The sequence below is a fragment of the Mesoplodon mirus genome (genome assembly GCF_964341445.2).
Source record: "Mesoplodon mirus genome assembly, chromosome: 16".
NCBI lineage: Eukaryota > Metazoa > Chordata > Mammalia > Artiodactyla > Ziphiidae > Mesoplodon > Mesoplodon mirus.
In genome coordinates, this window is record NC_138992.1 from 38,492,075 (window position 1) to 38,513,754 (window position 21,680).

General features: G+C 41.9%; 1 protein-coding gene across 3 annotated transcripts in view; it reads left to right on the top strand.

The window, feature by feature from the left end:
* The window catches only part of LOC309792204 (uncharacterized protein), a 62,754-nt gene extending 41,288 nt beyond the window's left edge, over nt 1-21,466 (top strand). The window contains exons 2-5 of one of the 3 annotated variants that reach the window (XM_082601618.1): nt 6,879-7,056; nt 15,028-15,292; nt 17,517-17,659; nt 20,408-21,466. In XM_082601618.1, the coding sequence (XP_082457744.1) occupies nt 15,234-15,292; nt 17,517-17,659; nt 20,408-20,586 (381 nt within the window). In that variant the 5' untranslated portion in view covers nt 6,879-7,056; nt 15,028-15,233 and the 3' untranslated portion in view covers nt 20,587-21,466. Of the gene's footprint in view, nt 1-6,878; nt 7,057-13,684; nt 15,293-17,516; nt 17,859-20,407 lie in introns of those variants that run through there. The other 2 variants (XR_014291619.1, XM_082601619.1) reach the window with 2 other exon arrangements.
* The last annotated feature ends 214 nt before the right edge of the window (nt 21,467-21,680 follow it).

The window sequence follows — 21,680 nt, forward strand, 5'->3', positions numbered from 1 at the left end:
CTGCATGGCAAGAAACAGAAAACCAGTGTGGCAGCTATGTTTCCCTGTTCAGCATCTTTTCCTTCAACTCCTAATAATATACTCAAATCTTCCTGACAACAAAGATGGGGCAAATGATGAGGCAGACCATCATATCTCCTGCCTCTGGGCATGGTGACTGACTCAGGTGTTGGGCGGTGACCCAAGCTGTGCAGTCAGTGTCTTTACCTGACTTACCTGAAGAAGAGAGCTAATTTTCCTTTCTGGTCCTAAGCTGCAGAAATGTGAGCCCAGAGCTGTCCATAGCCATGCTCCTCACGATATGGTGAAACTGGTCTAGCCCTTGACACCCAAAGGGCATGGAGAGCCCTGACAGAGTTTGAGTCCCTGAATCCATTGTCCTTTGTCACCTGACCCACCTTCTTTCAGCGATTTGGTTACGTGAGCCAAGGCTCCCCCTTTCCAGTTAAGCTAAATCACGTTCAGCTTTTGGCATTGGCGACCAGAGTCCTGAACAACACAGCTAGGAGTCAAGAACAGTTAACTGGAAGATACCAGTTCTGCTTGTTAGACAATATCAAAGCATAGAAGTACCTCTTTGCACATAACCTGGGTTTTTTTTTTTTTTAATCAGTGCTGAAGGTCATCACATGATAGCAAAAATACTAAACGCTAGCTCAATCTTTGTATTATTAGCTACCTTAGATGTCATCTGGTTAAGGTCCCTCATTTTCTACATGCAGAAGCTCAGGCCCAGAGAGGAGCAGCTAATTAGGAAGTGAGTGGGTCATTCCAGAATCACTGGATAAAAATGACCCAGATTGAAAGAAAAATGATGCTGCTTGCATCTAGTTTTTCTCTTCTGCTTTCCATGGTTACTTGGCTAGTTCTGCGAACATTCCAGAGTGTTTTCCTCAAGTTTTAAAAAATTGTGTCTAGTGAATGCTGTGACTCTCCAGATCCTTGTGGTTTAATTTCAAATGAAACCTTCTAGTCTCTGAAACTCTGATGATATCTCAGTTGATCAGGATGACTTTTACTTGATTCTACCAAAAAGGGTGTAAAACTGCATCTTCCGGTACAGGCTCTTAGAAGCTTAGCTCCAGCACAGCTTATCTTTGTGAAGATTGTATGGAGATAAATTCATAAATGATTATCTCCCTTGAGTACAAATATAAGTTGTTTCCATAGATACCTGTTCACAAAACTAATGAAGCAAGTGTTTTCCAAAACCTGCTTGAATGACACCTCTGACATATGAACTTATTAACTTCTTATTTCACCCGACTGCTAGAGCTGGCAGGGGTCTGAGAGATCATTAGACCCAGCCTCCCATTGTTCAAACAAAGACAATGGGTTCCAGAGAGGAGGAGGGTCTTGCTCAAGATCAGATTCTATTTTTAAAACATCAATAAGCAGTCTGCAATGCCTTTAAAAGAGATAAATGGATAGAATTTTTTTTCTTTAAAACTTGCAATTTCTGCATATACACCAAAAAAAGGAGCAAAAAATATAAAGATCATCCACCATTTGGGTTTTACAACAACTTGGGAAAGATTTGTTTCCAAAATTAAGAAAAATCTTAACAATGAGATATAATAAAATATAATATATATTATATTTTGTAAGATATAATCTATTTGTTATAAATAGATTGTTATAAATCTAAACGTTGGGAGAGAAGGATTGCTTTTCATTATGAAAATTGATACCAATTATTTTTAAATATTTAGAAAATTTTAAATTGTAGAAAGAAATAAGCAGGAAAAATGATCATAATTTTCATTACTCAACAAAACCACACTTCAACATTTTCAGTGTTTTTTCTTTCAATCTTTTTTTTACATGTATAGGAAATTTAGGAGGATGACAGTCACAAATATTTTCCCATGTTATTATATTTCTTTATAAATATCTACTAAGTGCATGTGAAATGTTTTTCTTTTGCAACTTGCTGTTCTATTATGGAAAAGCTGGGTTTTAAAATAACCTTACAATGAGCATCTTCATGTATAAATATCCTTTTCCATATTTAGGATGATTTTCTTATTCCTCATAAATGGAATTTCTGGGTCTGTCTTACAGTAGGTGCTTAGCTCAATAGATATTCATGAACAGAATGAAATAAGTATATTAATCAAAATAGGTGAGGTGTGCCATGGTAAAAGCAGCTCTAGTATCTCAATGACCTAACAAAATAAGAATTTACTTCCTAGTCATACAAAATCATCTTTGGGTTCAGGTTACCCTCTGAAGCTGCCATCTTCCTTCTGTGGATTCAGCAATCCAGGCTGTTCAGTCTTTTGGCTCCAACTTCCCAATGGGGGCCTCTTCTGTGATCACATCTTCAGAGGAATATTCCTAAATGCTTTGGTCCAGAAGTAACACACATCACCTCTGCCCATAACCCAACGGGAAGTACTAGTTACACAGCTAGTTCTGACTCCAAGGAGGTGAGGAGGCGTGATCTTCCCACGCATAAGAAGGAGGTGATTGCTTTCCTAGGGAGTCGCCATCGATTCCCATGAGAAAGTCCTTTCACTATACTTAGTTACTATACTCATTGGATATTACTCCACTTAGAAAGTATTTGCTCTAGTGATGGACAAAAAAAAATTAATTTTCATTCCTTTGATTACCTCAAGATTGACTTTTTCTTGTATTAATTAGTTCATTCATCAAATCAATCATTCAACAAATATTTACTTAATAGGTGACTCAGCACTGACCCAGGCACTGGGGCTGCAATGGTGAACACACAGACATGGTCCCTTCCTCATGGTCCTTGTAATCAATGACTAGTGAGAGTTCCTCTTTTATGAACTGTCTGTATAATACCTTTGCCTGTTTATATTAAGAGTTCTTTGTGTTTTTCTCATTGAATTGCTTGACTTCTTTATACAGAGAAGAGAGCAACTCTTTGTTGTATTTACTGCAAATGTTTTCTGCAGTTTGCCTTTCAATCTTAATTTTGGTAGTGTTTTCCCTTTTTTACAGAATTTTGAAATTATCTATTCAAATCTATTGGATCCTTTCCCTTATGTTTTCTTCTCTTGCTTTTAGGCTTAGAAAATAAATGGTTAAAACTACTTATATCCAGAAAAATGGTTATTTCTGAGTTTTCTTATAATTTTTCTCTCGCTGGAAACCACCTTGTGAGAAAACACACACATATGACACATATAATTATATTTATAATTATAATATAATAATTATGTTATTCTTTTTATCATTTCAATTGAATATAATTATATATATTAATTATATTATATATCAAACATATGTATGCCTGTTTTCACACAGGAGAAAAATTGTAAGAAAATTCAGAAATATATATATTATATATACTCAAAAAGACATATTACATATAATTATACATTTTGTGTGTGCGTTATATATGATTGCATTATATAATATATGTATGTGTGTGTTTTCTCATAAGGTGGTTAATATATATAATTGTATATATTAATTATATGCTATGTAATTTATAAATATATACGTATAAAATTCGGTGCAGAATCCAAGATGCCACATGAAGATTATGAGCATAAAACTCCCTTCAGTGGATGCCATGCCCTCTCACCTCTCCTGTTAGTACAACCTTTTCTCCTCTTGGGGTTCCTACTCTCTCTCACCTCCAGCTTCCTCACTACATTTCTATAGTGTTTTCCTCTCAGCAACCTGACCCCTTTGAGGTATTAACTCACAAAAAATGAAGACCTTACTTCTGTTGGGGGGGATTGTATTTTAATTGGGTCTTCCAGCCCTTTAACTGACAAAGATTAATTTTCAAAAGAGAAATTTCAGGCACTGTGACAGTCAGTAGGGGGGAGGTTTTGAGCCAGGAACTCGTGACTTGTCTCTTCAAACCACACCACAAGATCTGCCTTAAGTGGCATCTACCAAAATCTCATGTTCTTCTCCCACGCTGACATGAAATCCAGAGTCAGCTGTCATTTGCTCACCCTATATAAGGTTAGCTCCCCTCAGATGGCTTCTTTTCACGTTATTTATCTTTTCCCCAAAGACTAGCTTCCTCTCCTGGCTACCATACTTCTATTATTAGCTCTAACACTGAGGCCCAGAATCTCAGTCACTTCCAGCCCCATGGTTCATTCACTGTCCCACAACACCATTCAGACATCCCTGTGTGTTTCCGTACTCTGGAAACATCTTTCACTGGGACGCTGGTCCACTTATCCAGTGCCTTGCAGGCACGGTCAATAGCAACCCTCACTCCTCTGAATCCACAGAGGACCTGTGTCTGTGCCAGCGGTCTCCAAAGTGGGGTGTCTCTGGCGATCCTTCTGGGTACAAGAAAGTAGTGGAACTTTTGCTTATAAAATTTCAACCTTTTAGAACACCCATTTTTTGTGTGTTTTTACATGGACATAATATATTCATTTAGAAGTATATGACCAATTTTGGGGACTTCTCTGGTGGCTCAGTGGTTAAGAATCTGCCTGCCAATGCAAGAGACATGGGTTCGAGCCCTGGTCCGGGAAGATCCCACATGCCGCAGAGCAAGTAAGCCCGTGTGCCACAACTACTGAGCCTGCATTCTAGAGCCCGCGAGCCACAACTACTGAGCCCACGTGCCACAACTGCTGAAGCCCGTGTGCCTGGAGCCCATGCTCTGCAACAGGAGAAGCCACAGCAATAAGCCCGGGCACCACAACGAAGAGTAGTCCCCGCTCGCCACAACTAGAGAAAAGCCCATGTGCAGCAACAAAGACCCAATGCAGCCAAAATTTTAAAATAAATAAATTAATTAATTTAAAAAAGAATAAACAGTCCTTAGTCTGAGAAACAGCTGGAGACAGTGTATGAAGGTAAGCTGAAACATTCTGCGCGAGGGGATGCATTGATGCTTGCTTTGTTTCAATGAACTGGTCACATTATTGAGTCAGAGAGAAATCCTCCCTTTCCATGTTTAAAAGTTGGAAGCTTATCTCTATCTGCTTCTCCAAAAACTGCTTTAAACGCATCATGTCATATGCACATGTTTGGTCCCAGAGATATGGAAAAATACTAGAAAAAAATTCACGGGATAATTTGAACCTCCAAAGAAAATATTCGACTTCACTGGGCACATATGCTCAGTCTCTGTCACCTCTCCTATCTCTTTCCTGTTGGTGACTGCCTCCACGGCATTTTGCTGTTTTTGCTCTGGATCTGTAGCTCACTGCCAGGGGCTGGTGAACAAAGACTGTCCTCCACCTCCTCTGCTCAACTTGTCTGTGTTGCTTCAATCCTAGAACCCACTTAAACCCACTCAGGCCCTTCCTTAGCTGCCATCACCCACGGCTCTAGTGGGTGGGTGCTGTGAAGAAAATACTTCTTAAAAAGAAAGGAGCCCAGTGGCTGCCCTCGATTCTTGGTTTTCCAAGAGCTCCAATATCAAGAGTCCTGGTGTAGATGCTGAGCCAAACTCCCTTTGGGGCCCATTGGAAGATGTGTTTCAGACCCATGGAGAACGAGAAGCAGAATGAATACACTGTCCCTGGTTTATCCATCACCATTGCCAGAGCTCAGGAACAGTGCTTGCCAAAGAGCACAGCATCCCATTCAAGGCTCATAATAAAAGTCTAAAATTTACAAAAATAATAATGACTGAATTGGGTCTAAGTTACACTATCCTGTTGCAGTTGCTTCCTTCAGCTTCTGTTACATATCAGAAGAAAAAAAATCACAACCGAAAAGGGCACACAAAATGTCCCTCCCCAAGTCTCTGTAGGGGAATAGTACATGTGAAGGCTGCCAATGGAAACCTTCACTCCTTAAAGGATAAGTATGAAATAATCCCCCTAAGTGTGGATCTTAGATTTATTTGTTTTATAAAGACAGGTTGTCCTGCTGAGGCCATAGGCAAGTATGCACCATAGAAACTATCTTTCCTCTTGGCCACACCCATGGCAGGCACTGTTAGTGGATCACCTACTCTTTCTTGCTAATCCTCAGTAGAATACTTTAGGAGAAACTAATGAACATTGCCAAGGGAGGTGAAAGCTCTTTTCCCTTCTGACCTAGAGGAAGCACACACCCCTAAAGGACTGGACTATTATCTAGAGAAGATGTAGCCCTTCATACAGGAATCTGGAAACTTAGCAGATTCAGCCTACCGTGAGAGGGAACGCCTGTCCCTCTCTCCCTGTGGGTCTGTCTTGAGAAGTTTTGCTGTGCTGGAGTGCACCAGGTGGAAACAGAGAGAGAGAGGTGGGGATATGCCAGAAGCTAGGCAGGGAGACCCTGGAGAGGAACACAAGCTAGACGTGAGTAAGTTACACTTCGGAAGCCAGATTCCTTAGTTACAGCTAGCTTTCTGGGTCTGTTTTCTCTTTTGCTATCCTTGAGCCATAGCAAAATTCATTCATTCATCCATCCATCCATCCCATTCATTCATTCATTCATTTAACAGATATTTATTGAGCATCAGTCTTGTAGCAGTCTCTGAACTATGATCTAGAATATGGGGATGAGTGACATAGACAGTCCAGGGAATGCAGACCAATGACAGCCATTTATGCTCATTTACACTCAAATGGCCATTTATGTTGTTTGGGGGAAATGCTGATGTTATGGGATCACACAGTAGGGGAGCCCAGGCTGTCTGAAATCTAAGTGCTCTGGTTAAGGGGTGTCTATTCTCCAACATGGTCTCATTGGATGGACTGGATACAGAGAGTAGCATTATGGGCAGGGCTTGGGCAGGAAATTAAAGAGGAGCTGTTCCCTGGGAGTCGTGGCCATGAGATTCAGGCACCTTATCCACATAAAGGCTCTTTTTCCACTGCCAGTCTTGGAGGGCTGGGTGTGATACTAGTAGAGGTTTGATTTTTATAGGGTGGGAGCTAAATCTGGGATCTGCCATTGTGTTTTTCTCTTCTCTCCCAAAGGTGATTCTTAGAAACCTCCACTCTGAAGGCCTCTTGTCCTTCAGTCAAGCATCCAGCACATCCTCACAACTCCCTCGGATCACCCTGAGGCCACTCTTCTAACCGTTGACACCACTACCCTTATTCCTGACATATGAGGCAGGATGATCCAAGACCAGAAGGTCATCATGATCAAGAGGTGAGCAGATAGTACTTAAAGGCAGAGAGGGTTGGGATTGGAGAGGGATTCCCGAATAGCTGTTATAAATGGAGATACGACAGGTTTGAACAAACGACCTGGAACACGAAGAGGGGAGGGGGGAAGAGTCAGGCAGAGATAATGCCAAGAGAGGATGCCTGGGCTGTGCAGGGACATAAAAGGGGCTCAGAGAGGACTTAGGAAGCAGATCGGAAAGGAAGATAGTGGAGGAAGGTAAAGAATCCAGTCTTTGGCATTCAGTTGTGTGGCTGGGGATTGTGAGAAACTGGATCAGGGAACTTGAAGGCTGGGATGTCCGCTGTGTTCTTGGAATGACTTCCTGAGGGCTTCGCATGTAACCAAATATTAGCACTCATTTACTGAATAAAAACTCTTCTGTCCCTGGGCTAGCAGGGAGTGGAGTGTCATGCTCCCCACCCTCATCACAAAGACAGGTCAGTCCCCGTCCCTAAGACTCTCACAACCTAGACCAAAAAGTGCCCCGAGAGCCTGGCAGGATCATCCTGGTGCACAGACTCAGTGTCCAGGGGTCCTGAGTGGCCATAGGACAGCCAGGGCTCCTGCGTCCCATAAATCCAAGCCAAGAACAGTAAAGCACGGAGAAGGGAGGTAAGTAGGAGCAGGGAGACGAAAGTCCCAGAAATGCAGAGTAGATTGCAAATAATAATAAAGCAATAACCTGGGTGAACTCCGTTCAATTCAGTTCAATTCACCAAGTACATGCTGAGTGCCCCTGTGTGCCTGTTCTGAACTAGTATGCTGGAGAGGAGGGCTACAAGAAAAAATGAGCAGTTTGGAGGAGGTCAGGCATGCTAAAGAGAAGGTATCTTTTCAGGCACCAAAGCTCTGCCCTGCAGATGGCTGCCTTTGCATCGGAGGTCCCCTGACAATTCAGAGGAGATTTCTCTCAAAGACCTTCCAAAGCAGTTCCTCTAGGACCCTAGTCCGTGCCCCCAGGCAGCCACGAGTCTGTTCCATTTCATACAGACCAAGCAGACCCTTTCTGAAGTTTTTGTAGAAATGGAAGTGATCTGAGTAGAGTAGGGAATTTTAAAGGTGAAAACAGGGGCAAGGATGGAGAATGGATTGGAGGTGGAGAAAACGCAGAAGTAGGGGGCCAGTGAGGAGAATACGAATACTCCAGTTTCACTGAGTTGGTGGCAGTGAGTAGAGCAAAGGGACAGAAGAGGATGAGGACACAGAGGCTCTGCCAACTAACTGGCTGTGGAAGACAAAAGAAAGAAGAGCTTGAGATGGCCTTGGGCAAATGAATAAGGAGAGTCAGGGGGCTCTGAGGAGAAGCATTTGAAGAAGGAAGGTAATGAGTTCAATGTTAGTGGTAATACAGGATTCCATCCTTCCTTTCCTGGATTCTTCCTACTGGTTCCCCTTCTCTAGGCTCAGCCCTCCAGTTCCCTTTTCATGGGGTTTCTAAAAGGCAAACTTTACAGGATCATTCCCTACATCCAGCCTCACAGTGGTTTCTATCACCTTCAGTGAAAGCCCACTGTCCTGAGCACAGCATACAAAGCCTTGGAGCTCTGCCTTGCCTACATCTTAGCCTCATCTCCTGCCACTCTGCCTCTGGGACTCAACACTCCAGACATCCTGAAATATTTTCATTTTTTCAAAGAAGGCAGTTTCATGCCTCAGTGCCTTTGTAACTGTAATGCCTCACCCTGGAAGTTCTTTCCCTCCTTAACTGCCTGGTGAACTCCTCACCATTTGTTCTCAGGCGGCTTAAAATACAACAAAACATTCCCCAGTGGTCCTTCTCACCCTCTCAAAGGAGGTTTATTCAAAGAATGCAAGGCTGTTCAATACTTGAAAATCAATCAATGTAATCCACCATATTAATAGCTAAAGAAGAAAAATCACACGGTCTTATCGACTGATGCAAAAAAAAATTTAACAAAATTCAACATGTATTCATGATAAAACTCTTAGAGGAAAATAGGTGTAGAGGGGAACTTTCTCAATCTGTTGAAAAGTATCTACCAAAAGCCTCCAGCTAATATTACACTTAATGGTGAAAGATGGAACGCTTTCCTCCCAAGGTCAAGAACAAGGTAAAGGATGTTTGTTCTCACCGCTCTTATTCAATATATTATTGGAAGTTCTGATCAAACTAATAAGACACAAAAAGGAAATAAAATGCATACAGATCAGAAAGGAAGATATAAAACTGTCCCTATTTGCAAATGACATGGTTGTCTATGTAGTAAATCTCACGGAATCTATAAACAAACAAACAAACATACAAACAAAAACAACCCAACTCCTAGAACAAATAAGTGAGTTCAGCAAAGTTGCAATATACAAGATAAACATACAAAAATTGTACACATTTGTATTTCTAGATATACAATTGTATATGCAATTGTTATTTCTATATATCAATGAATAGGTGGACATCAAAACTCAAAATACAATGCCATTTTCAATTACTCAAAAAAAAGAAAGAAATGCTTAAGTGTAAATCTAACAAAACATCTACAGAACTTCTATACTGAAAACAATGTTGAAAGAAACCAAAGATCTAAGTAAGTGGAGACATAGCATACTCGTGGGTTGGAAGGTTCAACATAATTAAGAGGTCAATTCTCCCAAATGCAGGTTTAATGCAATTCTTATCAAAATCCCAGCAAGATTTTTTATAGGCATAGACAAAAGTATTCTAAAATATATATGGGAACTTCCCTGGTTAAGAATCCGCCTGCCAATGCAGGGGACACAGGTTCAATCCCTGGTCTGGGAAGATCCCACATGCTGCGGAGCAGCTAAGCCCGTGTGTCACAACTACTGAGCCTGCGCTCTAGAGCCCACAAGCCACAACTACTGAGCCAGCGTGCTGCAGCTACTAAAGCCGGCACGCCTAGAGCCCACGCTCCACAAGAGAAGTCACCGCAATGAGAAGCCCGCACACTGCAACAAAGAGTAGCCCCCACTCACTTCAACTAGAGAAAGCCCATGCACAGCAACGAAGACTCAATGCAGCCCAAAATAAATAAATAAAATAAAAATAAATAAAATTTATATGCAAGTGCAGATGAACCAGAATAGCTAACATCGTTTTGTAAAAGAGTTATACAATGGAAGGAATCAATCTACCTGATTTGAAGACAGAGCTGTGATGTTTACAGAGTGATAGACACATAAACCAATGGAACAGAATAGAGAATCTAGAAACACATTAACACAAATATGCCCAACTGATTTTTTACAAAAGTACAAAAGCAGTTCAATGGAGGAAGGCTAGCTTTTTCAATGAACCTTGACTTAAATTTCACATCTTATTAAAAAATTAACTTAAAAGGATCATGGGCTTAAATGTAAAATGTAAAACTATGAAACTTTTAGAAAAGAAAATATCAGAAAGAAATCTTTGGGATCCAAGGCTAAGCAAAGAGTTCTTAGATTTGCAACCAAAAGCATGATTTATAAGAGAAAAAAAATTGAGTTTCATCTAAATTTTAAAATTTGTTTTGTAAGTATCCTGTTATGAGAATGAAAAGACAACCTTCAGACAGTGAGACGATAAATTTGCAAACCATACTTCTGACAAAAGAATAGCATCTAGAATACATAAAGATCTCTCAAAATTCAACAGTAACTAATAAAAGAAAACCAATTAGATTTGGGGGAAAAGGCGTGAAGGAACATTTTGCTGAAGAGGATATAGAGATGGCAAATAAGTGTGTGAAAAGATGCTCAACATCACTAGCCATTAGGGAAATGTAAATTAAAACCACAATGAGTTATCACTATACATCTTTCAGAAAGTCTAAAATAAAACATAGTGACGGCATTAAACCTGATCACTTATACATTGCTGGTGGGAAGGTAAAATGGTATAGCCACTTTGGAAAAGTTTGGCAGTTTCTCAAATAACTAAAAATACAACTATCGTATGACCCAGAGTTTCAATCCCAGAGAAATTTTTGCAGAGAAATGGAAACACGTTCAAACAAAAGGCTGTACACGAATGTTCAAAGCAGCTTTTCTGGTAGCAGCACCAAACTGTAAACAACTGAGATGTCCTTCAACAGGTGAACGGCTAAACACACTGTGGTACGTTCATATCATGGAATACTTCACAGCAGTAAAAATGAATGAACCATTGATACACACAACAAGTTGGATGAATCTCCAAGGAGTCATGCTGAGTGAAAAGCCAATTCCAAAATGTTACATATTATATTACTACATTTACATAACATTCTTGAAATGACAAAATTACAGAAATGCAGAATGGATTAGTGATTGCTGAGAGTCGAAGATAAATGGGGAAAGGAGATGCAGGAGGCAAGGGGGCCTGACTATAAAAGGACTACAGGATGTAGTGATGGTATTGCTCTGTGTCTTGACTGTCTCAATGTCAATATTCTGGTTGTGATCTCGTACCACAGCTTTGTAAGATGTTACCCTTGGGAGAAACTGGGTAAAGGATACAAAGGATCTCTCTGTACTGTTTCTTACAACTGCACATGAATGTACAATTATCTCAAAATAAAAAATTTAATTAAAAAAATAAAGCAAAAACCACACCCCTTTATCATCTCACAGGTCAGAAGTCAAAGCATAGCACAACTGGATCTCCTGCTCACGTCTCACCAGGCTGAACACAAGGTGCCAGCCAGAGCTTGGGGGTCTCATCTGAGGCTTGGGGGTCTTCTTCCAAGTTCAATCAGGAGTTGGCAGAACTCAGTTCCTTGTGGCTCTAGGACTGCTCTCCCATTTCCTGGCTGACTCTCAACCAGGGACCCTTCTCAGTTTCCTAGGGCCTTTCTGTTATTTCCTGCTATGTGGCCCTTCCCATATTCCCTCTCATGCTTGGAAGGGCTCAGATCCACTTATGGCCTCATCTGATTAGGTCAGGCCCACCCAGATAATCTCCCTGTTTATTAACTCCAAGTCAATTGATGAGTAGCTTAACCATGGGTGTGATAGTCTATCATATTCACAGCTTCTGCCTGCACTCAAGGTAAAGGAATTGCACAAGGCATGTACACCAGAGGGCAGGAATCTTGGGGCTATCTTAGATTTCTGCCCACCATAGACCATCTGAGCCCCAGTGCTCTGGGTGGGATAGACTGAGGTCTTGGTTGGGACTGCATTGCAGTGCAATTCTTCTCTCTGCTCAGTCCTTCAGCCTTCATTCCCCATAGTCATTGATCCCTAGAGCGCTTGCCAATCAATTTTCTGCCTGTGAGTCTGTTTCCCAAGGAACCTGACCTAAGACACTAGTGCTATACTAGAGGGCATGGAAGACAGATTGATAACATTTTAAAAATCCCTGAGCCAGGTATATGTGAGACTCTACTTAAAAAGGATGTTGACAGAGCTCTGGGGGGTTATCCCTAGGCTGTCAAGTCAGGAGCACCACATGGGTAATTGTTGACAATGACAACCAAGTCACTCAATGGTCCGCCTCTAGATTCAGCTTAAAGTCAGCCCTCCTTTAACATCATCATCATTACTATGATGTCGTACTTATCATACTTTGAGAGTTCACTCTGTTTCAGGAACCGTGCAAAACATTTTGCCGACCATCTAATGAGCCATTATAGCAGAGTGGTTGAGAGTACCAGGGGCTAGATGACTCAGCATTGAATGCCAGCTTCTCCATTTGATAGCAATATGGCCCAGTTAGTCCAGCTTTCCAAGGCTCAGTTTCCTCATCTATAAAATAAGGTTGGGGACTTGCCTGGTGGTGCAGTGGTTGAGAGTCTGCCTGCTGATGCAGGGTACGCGGGTTCGTGCCCCGGTCTGGGAAGATCCCACATGCCACGGAGTGGCTGGGCCTGTGAGCCATGGCCGCTGAGCCTGCGCATCCGGAGCCTGTGCTCTGCAACGGGAGAGGCCACAACAGTGAGAGGCCCGCGTACCGCAAAAAAAAAAAAAGGATGGTATCTGTTTTATAGAATAACCCTTCATGTAGAACTCTTAATATGTGCTTGGTACAGAGCAAGCATTCCATAAATGTCAGCAATCTTAAAGCCTCATTTAATTCTTATAACAGCCCTGCAAGTGGGTTTATAGCTGAATAAGCTGAGGTTCAGAGAGATCAAGCAGCCTCCTAGTATCCAACAAACAGCTAAAAGGTGTCAGAGGTAGGATTTAAACCAAGCTCCTTCTGACTATAAGGTCTTAGCCCTTAACCATTATCCTGGCTTGCCTCACTTTGTGGGTATCCACGGGAGCAGTGAAGCCAACGCTGCCTTAAGCACAATGCAGAAAGAAAGATAAAATGAAAAGACACACGCAGAGTCTTAAAATTCCTGGGAAGGAAATGCAGCAGGGAGGGAGTTGCCACTGATTCACCTGAGGGATGTCAGGATTCTGAGCCTGAAGCTGTGTGCTGCTACGTGGCTCCCTAAATGGGGTAGTGGAAATCAGAGTCTCTCTTCTCAAGACAGCTAAGCCCTTCAGGAAAATGTTATTACAGGTCCATGATCTCTTATTCAAACATTTTGATTCAGACAGCTCTGAATACCGAAAGCTTTTCATCATTCTGACTTGACCCAGATTGACCTGAGCTCTTTGTCGTCCTTGCAGCTTCACAAAGGAATGAATAGTCATACATTTGCTGCAGAAATGTTCATGTGATCATTTCCTGAGGTGTCAGCTACTGAGTTACCTTTCTAAAATCTGAGAAATCCTGAATTTCAGATGAGGGCTCGGGGGCCTTTAATTATTATCTCTGACAATTTTTGCTACTTACCAGAGCAAAGAACACAGACACACCAGATTTCATTCACGGAATGACTTTCATGTAAAGAGCTTTTATCCAAGAGCTCCTCAGAGGATCCCTTGTTTCCCACAAGGAAGAATGACCAGCCTCAGGCCATGCATACCCATCCAGCTCTACCTGAAAGCAGGCCGGGTACCCTAGGTGGCTGCTGCCCAGTCTACTTCTCAGCACCATGGTTTTCCACTCTGTGTTATAGAATTGTCCTGCATTGTTTTCCCGCCCAGAATGCTGATTCTGGTAGGACTTTGTGTTGTTTTGGGATAAGGGGGTTGAGGTGGAGAGAAAGTTGAGGCTGTGGGTGCAGAAGAGAGACAGGAATCCTGACTCTCCCCAGCCTCCAGTTCCTTTCCTGGGGCCTCTGGGGATAGTAGTCGTTTGCTCACAGTATTTTCCATATAATCCCAAAGTGTAAACTTTACCTATTTTGAATGCATGAATTCCACGCCATCTTCACTATTTAAATGAGGCAAAATATCCAATGAGATACAGACTTGGTCTTATTTAAAATCACAGGTCTACAGCTGCGAGGGAATAGAGTCCCTATAAGGAATAAACGGGCCGTATCTCAGTATTCCTACTGAGTCTATTTTCTACCGTTGAAAACCACATGTAGCCACTTTGATGCAGGCTGAGTAGGTGGGGCATCATTTTACCACATTTGTTTAGCTGCACTTTGGCAAATGTCAAGTCCAAGTCTGTGGATTTGGACAAAATGGGGTCATCAGCCTCCTGATGGGCTTTCTGTCTGACAGACAACAACTTACCAGCCTCCTCTCCACTAGGGAAGCATCAAGTGAGTAAGGTTCCTGGTTGCTTTCTTCTCTTCAGGGTAAATATCAGAGATCAGCCAGTACAGAAGATACTTGCCGCTACTCCAGCTCCAGAGCCCAGCCTGAGTGCAAACTCAGTGAAGACTTGGAGCGTTTAAAGGAAAAAACAAACTAAAACTGGTTCTACGTTTGGTCACTTCCAAATTATTCTCATACTTATGGTCTATCCAGGGCCACGTCTCCTTCATTTCCTTCTCATCAGTTATCTATCTTTGGCCAACAAATGATCACTGGTGATTCCTTTTCCAATACATGGCTGGGAAGCAATGAGACAGAAAAACAAAATTGTTTTCTTGTTTGAGTTAAATTCAATTTTACAAACAAATTGAGTTTGTGCTAATGGCCAGGTATTCTGCTTGCTACTAGGGATAAAAGGACTGGGGATTACAGTCAAGTGAAAGGGAAAAGACCAGTTGATTCCCAATGATGAAAAGTTAGCACAGATGCTACAGGAGACGTGAGAGTCACTCAACTTTGCCTTGGTGGGTGTGGTGGAGGATCAGGGAAGTCTTCCTGGAGGAGGTGACAGCCATTCTAAATCTTGAAGATTGAATAAGACGTTACCCAGGCAAATGGGTGAGAAGGGGGTGAAGACATTGTATGCAGAGAATACTTCTCCAAAGGTTCTGAGGTGAGTACATGGCATGAATTATATTGCATACAATTTAGTTTCAAATACTTCAGCCTAGACAGAGAGATGTGTCTGTTACTTTATTTTTTTGGACCTGTTACTTTTAATCTACATCCTAGGAGCAATTTGTTAACATCTGAAGTGCCCTGCTCAGGAATACACATTCCAGAGTGTTTCTAAGCTTTGATAGATGCTAACTGGATGTCACACTCCAGAGGTACCTTCTACAAGAGCTTTGGCCATCTTTTTTTCTTTCCAGCTTTATTGAGGTATTACTGACTTATAATATATGTAAGTATAAGGTGTACAATGTGATGATTTGATACATGTATATATTACAAAATGATTAGTACAATAAAGTTAGTTAACACCTTAGCCCCCTCACATAATTACCATTGTCTTTTTGGGGTGATAAAATTTTAAATCTGCTCGATTAACAACTTTCAAATATATAATATGATATGGTTAATTATAGTCACCATGCTGTACATTGGATCCCCCGAATTTATTCATCTTATTGCTGGGAGTTTGTACCTTTGACCAACACCTCTTACCTTCCCCACCCCTGGCCCTTGGCAACCATCATTCTATTCTCTATTTGTATGAGTTTGACTTTTTTAGATTCCTCATATAAGTGAGAACATAAAATATGTCTTTCTGTATCTGACTTATTTCACTTAGCATAATGTCCTCAAGGTCCATCCGTGTTGTTGCAAAGGCAGGATTTCCTTCTTTTTTATGGGTAAATAATGTTTGTATATATATATGATATATATATATATATATGTTTGTATATCATATATATCATATATATACTGTATATCATATATATATCATATATATACACATCTTCTTTATATAGTCACTTTATATGGACACTTAGGTTGTTTCCACGTCTTGGCTATTGTAAATGATGTTGCGATGAACATGGGGGTGCAAATATCTCTTTGAGTTGGAGTTTTCATTTTCTTTGGATATATACCCAGAAGGAAGGTTCCTGGATCATATGGTAGTTCTATTTTTAATTTGTGTGTCTTCTTTGGAAAAATGTCTAATGCCAAAAGTCCTTTGCCCATTTTTAAATTGGATTGTTTGGTTTTTTGTTATTGAGTTGTATGAGTTCTTTCTATATTTTGGATATTAACGCCTTATCAGACAGACAGTTTGCAAATATTTTCTCCTGTTCCATATTTGGTTTGCAAATATTTTCTCCTGTTTTCCTTTGTAGTTTGATGATTTTTCCCTTTTTCGTGAAAAAACTTTTTAGTTTGATATAGTCTCACTTGGTTGTTTTTGCTTTTGTTGCTAGTGCTTTTATTGTCATATCCCCCCAAAAAATCTTTGCCCAGACCAATGTCAGGGGCTTTCTCCCTATGCTTTCCTCTAGCAATTTCATAGTTTAGGGTCTTGCATTTAAGTCTTTAATCCACTTTGAGTTAGTTTTTGTGAGTGGTGTAAGATAGGGATCCAATTTCATTCTTCTGCATGTGATGATCCAGTTTTCCCATCACCATTTATTGGAGAGACTATCCTTTCCCCACTGAGTCTCCTTAGCCTCCTTGTCAAAAACTAGTTGGCCGTATATGTGTGGGTTTATTTCTGGGTAGAGTTTCAGCAATCTTTACCTTCCATCCTCACTACAGAGTTTGTTCATTTGTATAATGGTTTAGAAATAATTTTCATTGTTTAAATGAATGGTGAAAAAGCTATGGTAGGTAGCTAGAAATACAACATGGGCTCTCCATGGTTACAGGAACAGAGTGTAAGAAATTTGCAAGCTCAAGGGCTTACACCCTTCATAATGGCTCGCCATGCCTAAGATTCCACCTAATCTCTGTGCCTCACTTAACAGATGAGGCTGTTGCCTGATTCTGACTAGTAGCTCAGATGAATTCTGCCACTAGAACATCGTCTCTTTATACAAGGTTTGTGTCAGACAGAGAGCAAACTTAGGAAAAAAGATTGTGCATGTTTGTAGTGCCTGCTTATTAGTAAATATTTGTATGCATAGCAGAATTTGGTCTGGGTCTTGCTTTCAATGCAACCTACCCAATGCAACCAACCCCTTAGTTGGACAGTCGTGGTAGAGGAGATCTATAATCCTCAGCTCCCTTTAACAATGGTAAGCTATAGATATCCTGCACAAAAAGCCTAATAATTATAAGGAGGCAAATTGGCTGGAGTCAGTTTCCTGCAGCATGATTCCTTTGTTTGTTTTTAACAGTGCTAGCCATCCTTCTCCACCACTCCAGCGGGGGAGTTATCCAAGGCAGCTCAATTCAACTGAGCGGCAGGAAACACAGAATCCCATGGAAAGGAGCCAAAGTTCTATCAGGAAGACAATACCAGTTCTGACAAATCTGGAAGGTGATGCAAGGACAAAAATAACACCACTTGGTGACTGGGAGCTGAGAGCAGGATGGAAAGGAGTGTGAGGCACAGGTTAGCATGAACAAGTCAGGACTGAGGCTGTGACCAGCAGGTGATTGCCAGAGCACACCTTTGTCATGGTGCCAGAACATATCATGCCTCTTAAAGGAGCCACGTGCAGCTGGACACCAGTCAACTCTCCATGGTCAAGCTTATTACCTATTGCTTCACCACTCACCTCCCCTGAGTACAATGTGTCTCCTGTGCTTCCCGTTCAGCTAATGGCATCACCATCCACTTAAGAATCATCTTGGGCATCTCCAATATCATCTTCCCAATTTTAATCAATCATCAAATCTAAAAACTTATAACAACTAAGTATCTCTTGACCCCATCCCCAGTCGCCTTGGTTCTGGCTCTCAACATCTCTCCGTGGGACCATGGCTGCCCACACTGCAAGAGGTTCCTCGCTGTCTTCCTGCTCACAGCATCCCCTTCCTCTCTACTATGGCACAGCTGCCTCTCTGCCCTACACATTAAAACCCTTAGGAGGCGCCCCATTGTCCTTAGCAGACCAAATTCCAGAGCATGGCGTATTCGAGCAGTTTTATTACAAGTGATAGAAACTTTAGTAGGACTATTTGGGACAAAAGGGGGAAATGTATTGATTTACAGAGCTGAATTGTGGGAAATAGACCTGTTGTGTCCCAGATATTTGAATCAGGGGCTTGACCATTAGAATTTTTTCTCTTTCTCTGTGTATTGTCAACATTGTCTTTGCCTTTTTCCACAAGCCTGGACAATGACCCCTGGTCCCTTGGAGCTCATATCTACCTAGTTGCTGGTACCACTAGAGTGGGTAAGGCCCCTCTTTTCTTCAATTCCAATTTGAAAATTTCCAGGGAAGAACTCCTACTGGTCTGGCCAGGATGATAGGTCCATCCCTGATCTAATGAATACTGCTGGGACGGGGAAGGGGAAACCATGATTACTGTACATGTCCCTGGTTAAGGACCAAGAGCATGATGTACCATCAATATTGATGAAAATGGATGTCCTTAGATAATCTACCAAAGTTCTCTGATAATCTACCAAAGAAAACATGGTCCAAATAATTTTCTTCCTGGCCGGCTAACACCTAGCAGTATGGTACAGGAGTTAAGCCCCTATGCTCTGGAATAATATAGACGTAGGTTCAAATCCCAGCTCTCCCAGTTCCATTAGTTGTATGACCTTGGGCAATCCAGTGAGTCTCAGTTTCCTTATCTGTAAAATGGGGGGGGGACATATATATCAAGTGGCCCATGTGAACATTTAAGGAGACAGGCATCGAGAGCACCTAGAATCAAACCTGGCTTACAGTGCGAACTAGGGGAGCTCTTCCTGTCCACATGAGTGGGAAGGCAGCAGGGCCTCAGGCTACTGCCTGCTGCCAGCAGAATGAGATCAGGGTTACTCAGAGGAACAGACTGACCTGATTCACAGCACTCCGGTGAAGGGACCCATCTGACACCCCAGAGAAGACAGTGCCAGGAAGAGGAGTTGCTTGGCACATGATATTCTCAAAAGCAAGGATGAGGGGTCCTTTCAAAGCACCCCGTCTCCCTGCCAGAGGAGGACCACGTCTGAGGCGAGGCACTTCTCCAGGGAGATGCTTATAATGCTGCCAGCCTCGCGGGTTACAGCCTGGAATCATCTCTTTATTAAATAATAATTAAGAGGCCCCTGTGAAGGGAATCTGGGTATAATTACCTGACTCATTAAGCTGCTCAGTCGAAACTGGGAGGCCGTTTTACTTCAGTGACCGCACTCTTAGGCAATTTTCGTGTTTCTGGAAGCTGCAAGTGGAGTCTCACTTTTGTGGGGGGCTCAGGCTCAAGGTCGTGTGTCCTCATCCCTCAAGAAGGCTCCAGCCAAGCCTATGTTTCAAAGGGCCAGCCCTCCCCTTTCCTGTTCCGACAGATCTAAATTGGTCTTGGAACAGAACACAAGGAAGGGCGGAGGGACCAGCTGGGCAAGGAGTCAGCTCATTAGTAGCCGCGATGGAGGTGTTGAAATGAAGCAAGTTAAAAGCATATTAGTTTAAATGAGACTTTTCATCAATGAGGGGAGGTGTTTAGGTAGGAAGCAAATGTAATCATTTTGTGATGGGGCACAGTTTGGTAATTAATGGGGAAGTTGTCAGTATAATCTTGAGGGAGTCCCAGGAAATGAAGAAATCTATCTTATTAAGGACAACCTAGGAGAAAAAGTTATTGGAATGCAGATAATTCACCAGCAAGGTCCTGGTAGCAAGTTTTTATCAGATGCATGAGTTGGGACAGTCTTTCTGCCCCATCTGTGTTTTGTCTTTGCCCAGACCCACTTCTTCTTTTTTTTTTTTTAGTTGAAGTATAGTTGATTTACAATGTTGTGTTAGTTTCTGGTGTACAGCAAAGTGACTTAGTTTCTCATATATATATGTTCTTTTTCATACTCTATTCCATATTAATTTATTACAAGATATTGGCTGTAGTTCCCTGGCTATACAGTAGGACCTTTGTTGTTGTTGTTTTCTATTTTATATAGTGTGTGTCTGTTAATCCCTAACTCCTAATTTATCCTTACCCACCTTTTCCCTATGGTAACCGTAAGTTTGTTTTCTATGTCTGTGAGTCTGTTTCTGTTTTGTAAATAAGTTCGTTGTATCATATTTTAGATTCCACATGTAAGTGATATCATACGATATTTGTCTTTCTCTGCCAGACGCACCACTTCTCCTAATGGGAATACAGAGAAGAACAGAGAAGGTTGCAGGGGTCGTGAAGCAAGCACAGGTTTCTTTCTGCTTCTCAGAAGGGCTGGCCAGCGCCTCGGCCATGCTCCTCAGGAACGGCTGCGAAAACGAGCCTACCTGGTGGGCCAGCCAGGTTCCTGCTACCTGAAGCCCTGCCAGGGCTGTGCAGACTCCCAGTGGCTGGAAAAGGAGTCTGAGGGGAAAAGTTTTACAAAGGCACCCGTAGCACAGTGGTTAAGGCAGGGCTCTGGGGGCTTCCCTGGTGGCTCAGTGGTTAAGAATCCACCTGCCAATGCAGGGGACACAGGTTCGAGCCCTGGTCTGGGAAGATCCCACATGCTGCGGAGCAACTAAGCCTGTGCCTGCAACTACTGAGCCTGCGCTCTAGAGCCCGCGAGCCACAGCTACTGAGTGCACGCTCCACAGCTACTGAAGCCCGTGCGCCTAGAGCCCATGCTCTGCAACAAGAGAAGCCACCGCATCAAAGAGTAGCCCCTGCTCGCCTCAACTAGAGAAAGCCCATACGCAGCAACAAAGACCCAACGCAGCCAAAAAAATAAAAATAAAGTCAGGGCTCTGGAACCAGAATGCCCGCGTTCAGCTTTCTGCTCGGGGTCACAGTGGTGTGTGACCTCAGGCCAGCGACTCAAACTTTCTGAGCTTCAGTTTCCTCACATGTAACGGGGACAATAATTGTGTCTGTCTCATAGGGCCGTTCTGATGATTAAATTAGTCATTCCACGGGAAGCATTAACAGCAGTACCTGGCACTTAAGGTTTGCTCAACAAGTGTTAGCTATTATCTAGGACTTTGCCATCCAGTATGGTAACAACTAACCACATGTGGCTATTGAGTGCTAGAAATGTGGCTAGTCTGGCTTGACAGGTGCTGTAGATACAAAGTACACACAGATCTCAAAGACTTTGAATGAGAAAAAGAACATAAAATATCTCATTGATACTTGTTCTGTTGATTCATTGAAGTTGATACTTCAATTGTATGTTGAAATAATAGCATTTTGGAATATACTGGGTTAAATAAATACATAATATAAAAATTAATTTTACTTTCTCCTTTTATTTTTTTTAAATTTTGGTAAAAAACACATAACACATGACACACGTTTATCATCTTAACTGTTTTTAAGTGTACAGTTCAGTGTGTTAATTACATTCACAAATACAGCTCTCCAGAACTTTTTCATCTGGCAAATCTGTAACTCCATATCCATTAGATAACAAC